This window comes from Alligator sinensis, unplaced genomic scaffold (assembly GCF_000455745.1).
Source record: "Alligator sinensis unplaced genomic scaffold, ASM45574v1 scaffold59_3, whole genome shotgun sequence".
NCBI classification, from domain to species: domain Eukaryota; kingdom Metazoa; phylum Chordata; order Crocodylia; family Alligatoridae; genus Alligator; species Alligator sinensis.
The window spans coordinates 361742-374493 of NW_005842856.1; the positions used below are offsets into that span (position 1 = coordinate 361742).

Consider the following 12752-nt stretch of genomic DNA (forward strand, 5'->3'; position numbering starts at 1 on the left):
ATTGCAACATGCTCAACAAAAAAGGAATACACAACGAAGGCAACATTTATGCTTATGAAATATACTAAGATGCAGTGCATCCTGCCATGTACACGTCCCCTCCCCCTTTTGTTTTTCTGGCATGCCGGCACTCTGGCACCTTCCAAGGTAGACATTGTGGTTTTTTCGGCACTCCAGCCAAAAAACGTTGCCTACCCCTGCATTTCTACAATCTTAAAATGTACCAGCATAGTCCTGTCAAAAAGAGACAGGAATTAACCACCTTCTGCCACTGTGTTTAAAGTGATTTTTGAAGAGTCTCATATTTTCATTTCAAGCCAAAGATAAAATTGAAGAGTTTTTTGTTTTTGTAGCAACAAGAACGTTGCTTGTTTTAATTATGCAAGTATGCTAAGAAAGAAAGAAATAGTTATTGTAGAGTGTTGGAGCAACTTTTTTTTTTTTTTTTTTTTTTTTTTTTTAAGACAAAACAAGATACACCGACTGAGTGAAATCTGTGGTGCATTAGTTGTCCCATGTAGATAATACTTAGAAGTTAAGATCCTTTTGCTCAGACCAGCGATTGTCAACAAGAATGCTAGGGCATCCTGGGATGTTCAATATTAACACTTTAATGTAAAGACACCTAGAACATGATTCACAATATAAACTCAGAGGTTTCAAGTAGAAAGCAATATTGTCAAAAAACATTCTGATCAGTTCCTATTTCTCCTGTTGTGAACATCCTGGGAAACTGCTCTGTTATTTCTCTGTAGTCAAAAGGAGTGAAAGCCAAAGGAAAGCAGATGTGGGAGCACTAGTCTTAAGTGTCACAAGATACAGCACAAGTGGGCCTGCTTGGGGAAGGGCCTTATAAAAGTAGTCATGGAAGAGTAAAAAAAAAAAAAAAATCTGACCAAGTGAACTGTGGTTGACTTAACTGCTATCCTTTAGCCTTGTACTTCAAGTTCTGAGCTTGTGTGTTATATTCTGTGCATTAAGTTTAACATGTGCAGGGAGAGAAGGCAGGGTAAAAAATCCATACACTTATCTCCTATGGACAGTTTCCCAGCCATAGGAGAATTGGACTTCTCTTTTCCTCACTCAGGAAAGGAGACCTTATGAGGAGACCCTAGAGCAGAGTCTTATCTTCCTTGAATGTCAGATCAACTCAGCTGGTCACACAGCTGCTTGGGCTCAGAAAACAGCTCCTACTTGGTGATGCTGAATAGAAGGTGCACCAAAATGCCAGAAGGCAAGCATACTAGACTCATATTGACAGCTCAAAAGGAGGCAGTCAACTAGCACTCCACTGACGTGCTTACATTTTTGTAAGCACTCCAGGACAGAACTCTTCAAGCTGTTTTTAGTACCAGGTCAAATAAGACATTCAAGCTCTGGGACATCATAGATTCAGGGACAATCTGCCACATTTCAAGTAGCAGGTACTCCAGAATGTGGTTGCAAGAATCCCCCTGAAAGTCCCAAGAGTCTTAGAGTGTGCAGGTGTCTTCCAACACCTGTACCCCTATGTTCAGTGCAAGATTAATAGCCTTTTGGTTTCCAGCTTGAAAGTATTCTGAAGCATGGCCCCAAAGCCATTATTTATAATCCTTCAGAAATGGTTTACTTAAGACAGGATATTTTCCAGAACCTGACTAGTTTAAAAATAAACTTAGACAGGCTCTGCTGGCCAGGTAGTAACAATGAGTTGGAATGCATGTACAATGCTGAAAATGCACATATTTGATTTTGACTATCTGGTGGCCTGTTTGGAAACAGACTAGTGATGCTGCAATACTGGAGCCTGCAATCCATTGTAAAAGGAAACTAACATGCTGCTCATTACTTACCTTAGTGGAAAATGAGCAGATAGATTGCATGAGGCCAAGTTCAGAGGGGCGTCCCCACCCAGACAGCAAAATATTTTGATTTCTGAATGTATTTGACACTAGTAAAGCCAAGTACAGATCAACAGGAGAGGTCAGCCAAGGCATGATGTATTTTATGCATGCAGCTTCTAATGCGTGTCCTGCCTACAGTGCAGGCAGGACATACTAGTGTCTAGATCCTCTTGTTCCCACTAATCTCAAACACCGCAGAATAGTTATTCCCCATAGTCTGGCATTTCACCAAGGCAAATAAGCATGGACAAAACACAGTAAAAACTAAGTGTGAAGGGTGAATGAGAACTCTAGGAGAGGAAACAAATGCAGCAGCAACATCTGACCCATCTATAGAGAGATTGCACTTGTGGCACAAATTGGTAGACCAGCAGTTTGTGTCTACTTGATTTGCATTTCAGGCCTGCCTCCTGCTAGACCTAGTTCAAGCAAGGCAGGGAGTCATACGGTTTAGAGTGCTAAAAATGCCCGAGTTGCCTTTTTACACCATTCAAAATGAGACAGACTTTGGCTGCTGAAGCATTTATTACTAACATACAAAAAATTAGTGTTACAAACAAGGTCAAGGAGGCACTACAAGACACATAGGGACTAGGCACCATGGTACAAAACAGCATGAATCTGATTTCTACCATTTTGTAATGGATATTTACTTCTCCATCAAGGTAGCATGGCACAAAGAAGAATGAAAACGGTCACAGCATTGAAGTAACTCTGGCTGACCAAATTAGAAGCCCCTCAGACCTGAACAAGTAGTAAATCCTCAATAAGACATTAATATCTTGTGACCTACACAGCTACCTAGTTCTTTAAAAGACAAGTGTCCAAATCAAAAATCATAAAAGATCAGCGCTCAATCTGTACTTGTTCTAACAAGTCTGACAAAACTCCCATGTATGGATAGCAGCTGGGACTCTATTAAAAATGGTTTATTTGGCTTTTCTCCTGCACAGATCATAGACTATTTCACAAGTTATATTTAGGTTAACTTTGTACTTTCACCATCAGTCAGTATAAGGCTTCTTAACCAAATAGCTAAACAAGGCATCTTGTCTACCGTAAAGAGCAGAAGCTTACAAGCTTCAAGGCTTGTACTGTTTGCATGAGGCACTGTTATCCCAGGACAGCAAAGTCCATCTCCAAGCAAAGATCCTTTCCTGGGGTTAGCAAGAGAGAGTTCAGTGCTTTAGTCTAATCTACCTTGTTGGTTTTGCTCCAACCAATGACCCGACTGCTACAGTAGTCAAGTCACCTTGTTTGGTCAGACTGCAGAGTACACTTACTACAAATTTAATCTGTGCTGGTTTCAGGCTGTTTGTCTTCCTGGCTGGCATTTTTCTCCCCCTCACCCTTGTGCTCAGCATGCTGAGACCCAGCCAGTTGTGGGTAAAAGGGACCTACCAGCCAGTTGAGTGGTGTGTTGTTAACTAGATAATCCATTACACCATCCAGAGACTCCTTCATTTTCTTCAGTTGTTCTTTGCTTGTGGCAAGGATGTTATCAGAGATTTCATGGAAAGAGGAAGTAGAATGGAAGCTTCTGTAGATGTCATTTGCCATCACCCCAATATGGTGGGCCTGATCCTGGATGTTCTGTGGCAACCCCTGTATGCTTGACATGAGCATGAGGCAGGTGGTCTGGAGCTGCTGAGTCAGGCTCTGTGCAATAGCTAGTGTGCGTGACTCAATGTGCTGGGGAAAAAAAAAGTGCATAATAGCAATCCATCATCTTGAATTTAGCCAGAGAGCAGAATTACTATGATAAAAATCCATCACCAGAATGAAATCAAGGGATTAAAAATCTGAATTAGGGCTTTAGTTTCAGAGACAGATGACTTCAGATTTTGGCTGGGGGGTGGAGTTTAAAGGGCCTTATTTTCAAGAACTCACCTAGTTTTCCAAGGTCTACTTATGCATATGCTAGGTCTAGCTCTGTTCTAGATCTGATTTAACCAAGATGTTGTACAAGCACAAAATTCACTTTCTACTCAAGTGTGAAATGCATTTGAAGCTTCCAGTTTAAGAAAAGTCAAACTCCCAATACAACAGCATTTCAGCCCCAGCTAGTTAAAGTGGTGGGATGGAACAGAAGACAGCAGAGGATTGGAAAGAGTTCTTTAGTCCTCCTTAAGTTATCATGTTTTCTCGCATACAAAGATGTATGCATCTTTGCAATAAATGCACATATTGCGTTTTTGAAAGGCAGAATAAAAATAAACCCCCCAAAACAGCAAAAATCTTTCCTTGTAATAAATTGCTGAGTAGCAGCAGCAGCAGCCTGCTTATTGTGAGGCACAGAAATTACTTTCACTCCCCTCTCCACTCCCACAGGTAGCAGCTGGTTTGGGGTTTTTTTGTTTTTTTTTTAACATATAATGTGCACTGCAATTTCTAGCAGTAATTTTTTTTTTGGGGGGGGGGGGGGGGGCAGGAGTAAAAGAGGAGTTGTCATATTCAAGAAAGGTATGGCAACTTGCTTGGCAAAGCCAAGACAGTTAGCATCGAGAACAGAGTTTGGAATGCTTCATGGCAGGCAGTCCAGCACTTAACCTAGCATGAGATAGCAGTCTCACTTCTCCCAAAGATCTACAGCCTACAGGTCAGTCCTGGAGCACTTATTAGGTCAAGGGACCAATATACTTTACTGTTGTAAGAGGCATTATGCTGGTGACCGACTGCAGGAGTTATGGCAGCCTCTACTGGATGCGGAAGCTAAAAGATGGCACTCTGATAGGACATGTCCTCCCAGCATTGTTACCTGGGTACTCGTTCTAAACAATTTGAATCTAGTTTAGCTAGTTGTTTGGGCTTTGAAAACAGTCTTTAGCCAATTGACTTACATGGTGCCTATAGCCATCCTTCACTTCAGTGAACATTATGGCTTATGGCATACCCATCCATAGGCAGGATGCATTAAGATGCCCTGCATGCATGGACTCCAAGAAGCACAGGTTGCTTTAGAAGGTGCTCCATCATACTTTTGGTCCCAGAGGTTGCTTAGTCTGTTTTTCCCTTCATACAGGCTAAAACAGCTATTCTGTACATTTGTATTTACCTCAACACTATGCGATTCATCACCATCATTTTGGCCTGTGTTTCTCTTCCATTCTAGCCAAGACTGATATAGCATTTTCTGGGCATCATGAAGTTTCTGACTGGCGCTATTCATGTTCTTTCTGGCATACTCCACCTAGAACACAACCAATGAAACAAAGTTTTGAAGCAGGTTTCAGTTGCATACAAGTACTGTCTAGTACTTCCACTAATTTTTGGTTCTCCTTGGTAATTAACTTGAAGGAGAAGGGTTGTTTAGTTGTTTTTGTTTTGTTTTGGTTAGGTCTACAAGAGATGTCTTTATCTTCCTTTCTAGCTTGCCACCAAGAAGCATTATATGGAAGAAGGGAAAAATGGAGTTGAATCTCCGTTATGTGTAAAAGGTGCAAAACATATATTCAGCTTAGGCTATGGAAAAGTCAAAAGGACATGACCCAAAACTGCCAGACTAACAGACTGGAACCATCCTGTCCACATCTAGTAAAAAACAAAAACTTAGCACAAAAGTAACCACAAACTAGCCTGCTGAGTCAGCCCAAAAAGGGAAGTAACCCCTGAGGTTACAAGTCAGAAGACCCTTAAAATCTGCTAACAAAGATAAATTGATGCTAACAAAAATAAATTGAAGACATGCGCATTACTAACAAAGTCATGGCAAATGCTGATTGGTATATGTCGTTGCTATACTTATGATGTCATATTTTCTATATGAACTCGCCTCACCTGTTGTACGGGGTCAGGCCTCTTCACAATTCTCCAATTGTGTGTGAGTCTGTCCAGAATGCATTCTCTAATAAACCAAGCTTCTGCTGACCTGACCTAAAGTTTGCTGCGTGTGTTTACCACGACAATTAGAAATAGCACGTAGGGATAAAAGTCTAGACATAAGTCGTCTTCTTCTTAGGGAGGCATAGAACTTATTCAGTAACAATAGTAATGTTACTGAATACAAGAGCACTCAAAGTATTTAAAGCCAACCACAGTTAGTCCCAGCAAGATTATATAAGAAGAACCCTACTCAATTCTATTAGTAAAGGAGGATTCTTGACCTCCTTTGCCAATAGAATTGCAATGCATTCCTTAAGTGAATAAATGGTCTTGAAGTTCTGGGTAAGCTAGCCCTTTAAAAAGTTGGGGAAGATGTTAAACAAGGCCATATCACCCACAGCAGTAGTTTTGGTCAGGAAACCAAAAAAATCTCACTTAAAAAAATACCTAAAAAAAGTTGGGTATTAAGACAAGCTCCCCTCTTAAAGGCATAAGACCTCTTATATGCTTAAGGTGGTGGGGCTGGGGGGCAGTAGGAGATAACTGTTAAAAAATTTGTTTTTCCACCCATCTTTGGCAAGTTGTCTTAAGTAGGGACTATATTAAAAACCACTCTTCCAGCAGCAACATAAAAATTTAAACACCAAATAAGAGATTTAAAAACTTACCAGACCAACCATGTTATTAAGCTGTGAAATGGTCTCTTGGCTCCTGCGTTTAACATCTTTAACTTTGCTTAAGGCCTGTTGGTAGGCACGTGCACGGACCTTAGAAGACAGGGAACCTAGTCTAACGTAGTGGCTTGGCTTTTGAACTCCAGCTTCAAATCCTTCAACCTTTGTCACTTCTTTTGCGAGAGAGAGAGAGAGAGAGAGAGAGAGCGCGCGCGCGCACACACAGAGTTTAACCCAAACTTAAGAAGAGTTGCTTAGCTGTCCAGTTACTAAAAAAAGACCAGAAGGCAGACCTAGCATGGATCTGTAGAGAATCAAAGCCCACTTCTTCATCCTGCACCAGCCACTTTCTTCCATGAATTTCAAGCTACATCCTTAAGCTTAGACATGAAGGACACCCTCTTGGTAAAGCAGAGATAATAGTGACTCTGCTTGCCTGTCCACCCCAATCCTCCCTCTGGTTGCTTTATCAAGCACTGAACTTGTCTTACCTAGCTCCTCTTCAGTAAGTGGAAGATACTGGTCTACAAGAGTCTCTGACCTGCTCAGTGCACCATCCACCCCGCTGCTCATTATTTGCACCACACGGCTTCCCAGGACGGTATTAATGCTCCCATTGACAACAGACTTGGTCATTTCCACACTGTCATGCACAGCTCCTTTTGTCTTGCCCACAACTCCAGTAACAGTGTGAGCAACAGTATCCTTGGCACCAGTCACAGTAGTCATTACAGCATCTTTTGCTCCAACAACTACACCCTTAGCATTGGCAACCACCTGCAAAGAAGAATTAAATTTGATAGACTGTACTTGCTGGAGAACAACAGAATCCAAGACACACAGACACACCAAATTAGTAATGAAGAAGAAGAAAAAATAAATAAATAAATAAAACAAACGTTGCTTTCATGTAGCATGTATAAGCCTAAAGCTACTGCAAAATGAATTAGTAATTCCTGTTTAAGCAAGAGATTTGTAGCCTTGCAACTCCACTGTTACTACTCCTATGTTGCCATCTCTCCCCCAAGGTTACCACTCAAAAAATAAATTACAAAGTCAAGACTTAAAATTTCAGACTACATTCTACGTACACAGCCCACGATACTTTACAGAAGCCCTAATTTTAGAAGGCCAGGTACTATGGCCCTAGATGATCCCTAAAGTGTTGATCAGAAAAGGTCAAGTTCTTTAACCCTAGGTCAATTAAGCAGATTTTTTGTTGTGGTTTTTTTTTTTTTTTAAATTAGGACACTGTTACTGTTTGGAAGGCTGATTAGGTAGAGGGAATGTGAATCATCTTAGGACAAGTGCTTACAAAGTCTAGTTAAGTGGCTCATTGACAGCTCCATACAGGATGCTGCTAGAGTTTTTTCTACATCAATTCCACAATGACCGGAGCAGTAAGTAGCGTCTGAAACTAAAGCAAAGCAGGCCACCGAGCAGCTTCCTAATTCTTTCAGAAGCGATTAATTTCTCAAAAAACTTGGTCAACTTGGAAGTCTACCCAAGCCAATGCCCCACTGGGGTGGTACACTTAAGATATATGTCTGTTTAGCCAAAGGCTCTACCTTTAAACCACCCAGCATGAAAAATAAATAAATAAATAAATAAAAAGAAATCAAATACCATTTACAGCTGGGTTAATAGTGGGTAGCCTTTGGCACAAATCCCAAGAGAAGCATGAACTCTAGTCTTTGGAGCTGTAACAAGACACCTTCACTGCTTTTCCACTTCACTCCTACTCATGAGAGGAGATTGGCTTCACTGGTTTGAAGGAAGAACTTGGAGTCTTTGTCCACCTTGCCAAAAAGTCAAGGGGACATTAGAGCCTTCTTATGTAAAAGGCTCTCAGAGAAATTACAGTGCATTTGTTCAAGCAGGAAGTTGATGCACCAGCAATTTTATGCTGATTACATGGTAGCAAGCGTATGAAAACCAGCCTTCCCACTTCGCCAAGTTGCTAGAAGATTAATCTAACCTCACTAGAGCATGTCTTACAAGTTGGAGCTGGAGTTCTGCTGTTCAAACTACTACATAAATAGAGAAAGGCAATTCAACACTTTCCAGTTTGGTGGGCAGAAATAAAACATTTTTTGCATGGCTCTCTCTATAGTAGTTTGCTCTAGTCAGTTTTCATTTCAAGGTCCAACAAGCGACCGAAAGGTGAATGCAATTCATTTTCGTTTCAGATGTAGTTGTTTAAAAGTGCTTAAATTTTCAGGGCCTAGTAAAAGCCATCAATATAAGTGAGGAGGGACACAAGCTTAAATTCTCTTGTTTTAAAACAAGGTGCCAAGAACAGTCACTAACTCTATTTTAAGCCAGGGCTACTCAACACATAGGGGGGGATGGGTGGTGGGGGTCAGGCATTGAAGTGATTTCTGAAAGGTAGAAAAACCAGCGCACAGCCACTGTTCCAAGCTTCCTACACTTGCCGGGTTTTTTTTGTAGGCCATGCTGCTCCGAGAACAATTGGATCCTTGGGATTTGTTCCCCTTGAAATTTAAAATGTAGCAGTTAAACCTACTTTGACAGTTGGCTCATACAGCATTGGCAGCCTCTCCTCAATTCTGTCCAGTCCCAGGCATGCATAGTTGTTGGCAACCATAACTAAAAAAAAAAAAGAGTCAAGAATGATGAACATTACAAGGGCAATATAAAAAAATAAAATAAAAAAGGATAGAAGTTAATAACTTCTGTTATCATAGGGAGCAACTTTTAAGTTTCTCCCTTTTAAAGCAATCTTTAGGCAGCCCTATAATGAACAGCCCAAGCTCTAAGAGCAGTATTTAAGGATTTTGCAAGTGAAGAACTATTTATGAATAATCAAGTGACCTTCAGAACAGGCCAAATGCCTCCTGGCCATTTGCCAGTTCATGTGACATCGCATCCTAGCTAGAACCAGTACAAGCAGCCATGAAACATGATTGGTTAATCTGAAGTTCCAGGCTGTACTCCAAAGTAGGTTAAAAGGCAAGTATGACACAGAGCTGAGAAGTGGGTGAAAGGCTAGGAAATGGAGCTGAACAAAAGGCTACTTACTCATAGATTCTTAAGAGCAAGTTTAATCTTAAAGATTAAGACTCAACTTCAGCCTTTATTTATCAAGAACCCATTAAAAAAAAAAACCCCAACCCCCCCCCCCAAAAAACAACACATGCACATACACACACCTGATCACAACTTGAGAAGTGTTACAGCACCAAGCAAAGACTATTGCTCAATTGTTACAGCTAGAGCTGACACACATTACAGTAACAAACATCCCTTTCACATTGCCCCCAGATTCTAACATTACCCCTTCATCCCCACTCCCTCCTGAACACACACCTAATTCATCAGCTTTAACAAAACCACCCCCTACTGACACACACAGCCATGCCTTACTTTGTGGCTCCAGTTTCTGGATGATTGGCATAGCACTTGTCAGGGCCACTGCAGTTATTGTCTTTACTCCTTTCTCTGCCATCTCACATACAGTCTTCAGGTAGGGGTGCTTATCTTTTGTGTTGGCATAGGCAGAAGATACCATATCATAGGTGGTACTCACCAAGGGAAGGCTAACAACCCTAGATACAACATTCTGCATAAAAAGAGGGACACAGTTTACAGCTTTCTCAGTTAATTAACAGCCTTCTTGGTTATACATGAAAGACTAGACTGTTCATTCTTGCATACCTGTTGTGGATCACTTGCAACCAATACCATTTTTGGTCCCGAGTCTTGCACAGCCTACAAGATTTAAAAAAAAAAAAAAAAACCAAAAGTCAAAAGAAAAAAAAATGTAATAGGTCCTCACTAGCCACACTGTCCTTCAACTTAATCTATACACAGATACTAATGTTTTAAGCCAAGGATCTCCCTTCTGGAGAGCTGTTAAGCAAGCCACCTTAAAAAACTTTAATTCTTCACAAGCAGGATTGACATCTGCATTCTGTTTATGAAATGGGTTATATTGTAACAATTTATATACCTGCAGTCTAGTTTTTCCTACAGTACGCAGCAATTACCCATTCAGGGAACAATAATGCAGGCACTAAAAACCAAAAATCAGAGAAACAGTTTATCTTCAAGAATAGTAATCTTTATTTACCCTACAAGCTCAGCAAGAGGCATCTGACAATCAGTTATTTTGTGTTGTCCATTTCACTGTATGGGACAGTCTTCCATAGGCTGGCTAAATAGTTCTCTCTGCCAAGCCAGCCGACAATAAGGAAACAAAGGTAAATGTAGTACCTACAACCACTTTTGACCAACAGTTTGAAATGGACAAGGTTTTTCAGCTGATTAATGCAATGGAAGATGGTCTTAACACAGTTACGAGTCCATACATTATGGGCCCAATCCTGTATATTTGTGAGAGTTTGAAGTGAGGTACATGCAAGTACACTTAGCTTGCAGAAGTGACTTCCTAGACATGTTTCAGTAGGATAAGTATATCAACTGTACAGTAGTATGAAGTATTCCTGCCTGCCACTCCCCCAATCATTAAGATGTAAAGGCTTAAACAAGTTTGCAGAGAGGCAGATATCTGTCGTGAAGACAAGTGCCATTTCCTCCCAGTGCTTAACACCCTGGGACCCACCCATCTCTTCTACAGAGGGGCTCTGCAGGGTCAGGGTAGGGAGAAGACTCTGAAGCAGTTTGTTATTGCTGCTTTGACAGTGTCTGACAGGCAATTTTCTATATACTATTCACTACAATAATAGCAGTATAGACCACAGGCAAAGTTCTCCTTTTGGGTATCTCTTCTGTTTATGGGTTCAGGCACACGTTTATCTGTGGAGTGTTTGAAGCTGAACATGGGGACTGAGACATTCAACATCATTTAGAGAACTTAGTTTTTCTATGGCATTGTTTGCTCTATTGCTGCTTCAAGCCTCTACGCTGATTTTTATCATATCAGCCAGTTACGCAAAGAAACATGAAGAAATTCACCTATTTTTCCCCAGCTGCAGAGTTTAAACAAAGGCATGTTTAAAACAAAAGAGTTTAAAATAAGATTTCACAACAGGTAGGGCCAAAGCACCAGTGATTTTACACAGCAATTTTATCCCAGACTCCTTTCCAAATCATCTGCCTAGAACACAACTGAAACACTTGGATGGCAAGGCTGTGCAAAGGAAGCACAATTTAAGATGTGCTGGAGTCTGGCCTACAGGTGTGGGGAAAGCAACAGCCCCCAAACAGGGAAGTAAGTAAGCAAAGTTTGTTTTGCAGGTTCCTCCAAACGGAACACAAGCCAGCGCCTTTCCTCCTACAAGCAGGAGGGCCAAAGCCCCCTTGCCAGCCCCAGGGGTTTTCCAGTTTGTGGATTTCATCCCTTGCTTCTAGCTGTCCCTAGCACATACCCTTAGTGGGTCATCCCCTCGCTACCCCAGTGAACTGAAAAGAGGTCTCACCTTGCCAGAAGCTATCGCAGGCCCTTAGGGCTGACAGAGGACACTTATCAAGGGCGGCAGGGACACCCGATTGCTCCCAGCCCGGACATAGGGAGCTCCGGAGGACACGAAGGGCAAGGCAGGGAAGAGGATCCGAGGGCCTGAGGGGCACAGACACTAGGGATGGAGAAAAAGGAGCTTCCCCTGCCAAAGGCAGCCGCTGTCCCGCAAAGGGCACGGGGCAGAGCACCGCGCCCGGTCGCACTCACCCAGAGAAGCCCGCTACGGTCCCGCTCTACGCTGCTGCGCCCGGCCACCGTCGTCCCGCTCGGCCCGGCTCTTTATGCACAGCGGGCTCCCAGCCTGCCTCCTCTCGCGAGAGTCCTGCCGCTCCGCTCTGCCTCCTCTCCTCCCAGTCGCTCCAGCAGCCTTACGAGACTTCCAGCAGCTGGGCTGGAGCTGAGAGCTGGCAGGTGCATTTATTTCTATTCATGTCATCATCTCCATACAGACCTCTAAAACTCTTGGTGGAGAGGTTTTGTTAGACCAACTAGAAAATAGCGAGACTGAAAGAGAGAGAGCAAGGGGTGAACTATTGCTATTTCCTAGTTGGCCTAATAAAAGGTTCCACCTATCTATCTATCTATCTATCTATCTATCTATATATATATCTTTCTTTGCAGGTTTGAGTAGATGTGGTATCTTTTATTAGACTGAGTAGTTAGAAAAAGTTTTAGGCAAGGTTTTCGGCACAGTCACCCTTCTTCAGGTATAGGGAGTTTCTGCTGTTCTGAGACTCCAAGGAATGAGAGAAGCTGAAAGTGTGACAGGATGTCAGTGAGCTCTTCTTCAGGCTGAGGGGAAATAAAAGATGGTAGAAGTCCCCTTAGGTAGCAAATAAATTTCAGCTTGCACAGAGTAAATTGAAGGTGGATGTCTGTTCCTCTGGATCCATGAGAGTCCCTTTGTGTGAGTTGCTCTTTGATATGCAA

At 42.0% G+C, this 12752-nt stretch overlaps 1 protein-coding gene across 5 annotated transcripts in view; it reads right to left on the bottom strand.

The window, feature by feature from the left end:
• PLIN2 (perilipin 2) overlaps positions 1 to 12185 on the bottom strand; it is a 16772-nt gene extending 4587 nt beyond the window's left edge. The window contains exons 1-10 of one of the 5 annotated variants that reach the window (XM_025191746.1): positions 12030 to 12183; positions 11782 to 11921; positions 10473 to 10570; positions 10058 to 10111; positions 9767 to 9962; positions 8907 to 8989; positions 6871 to 7156; positions 6374 to 6552; positions 4939 to 5073; positions 3285 to 3575 (exon numbers count right to left, since the gene is read on the bottom strand). In XM_025191746.1, coding sequence (XP_025047531.1) covers positions 3285 to 3575; positions 4939 to 5073; positions 6374 to 6552; positions 6871 to 7156; positions 8907 to 8989; positions 9767 to 9962; positions 10058 to 10087 — 1200 coding nt within the window. In that variant the 5' untranslated portion in view covers positions 10088 to 10111; positions 10473 to 10570; positions 11782 to 11921; positions 12030 to 12183. Of the gene's footprint in view, positions 1 to 2389; positions 3576 to 4938; positions 5074 to 6373; positions 6553 to 6870; positions 7157 to 8906; positions 8990 to 9766; positions 9963 to 10057; positions 10112 to 10352; positions 10404 to 10472; positions 10571 to 11781; positions 11922 to 12029 lie in introns of those variants that run through there. The other 4 variants (XM_025191745.1, XM_025191743.1, XM_025191747.1 and 1 more) reach the window with 4 other exon arrangements.
• Between the last annotated feature and the right edge of the window lie 567 nt (positions 12186 to 12752).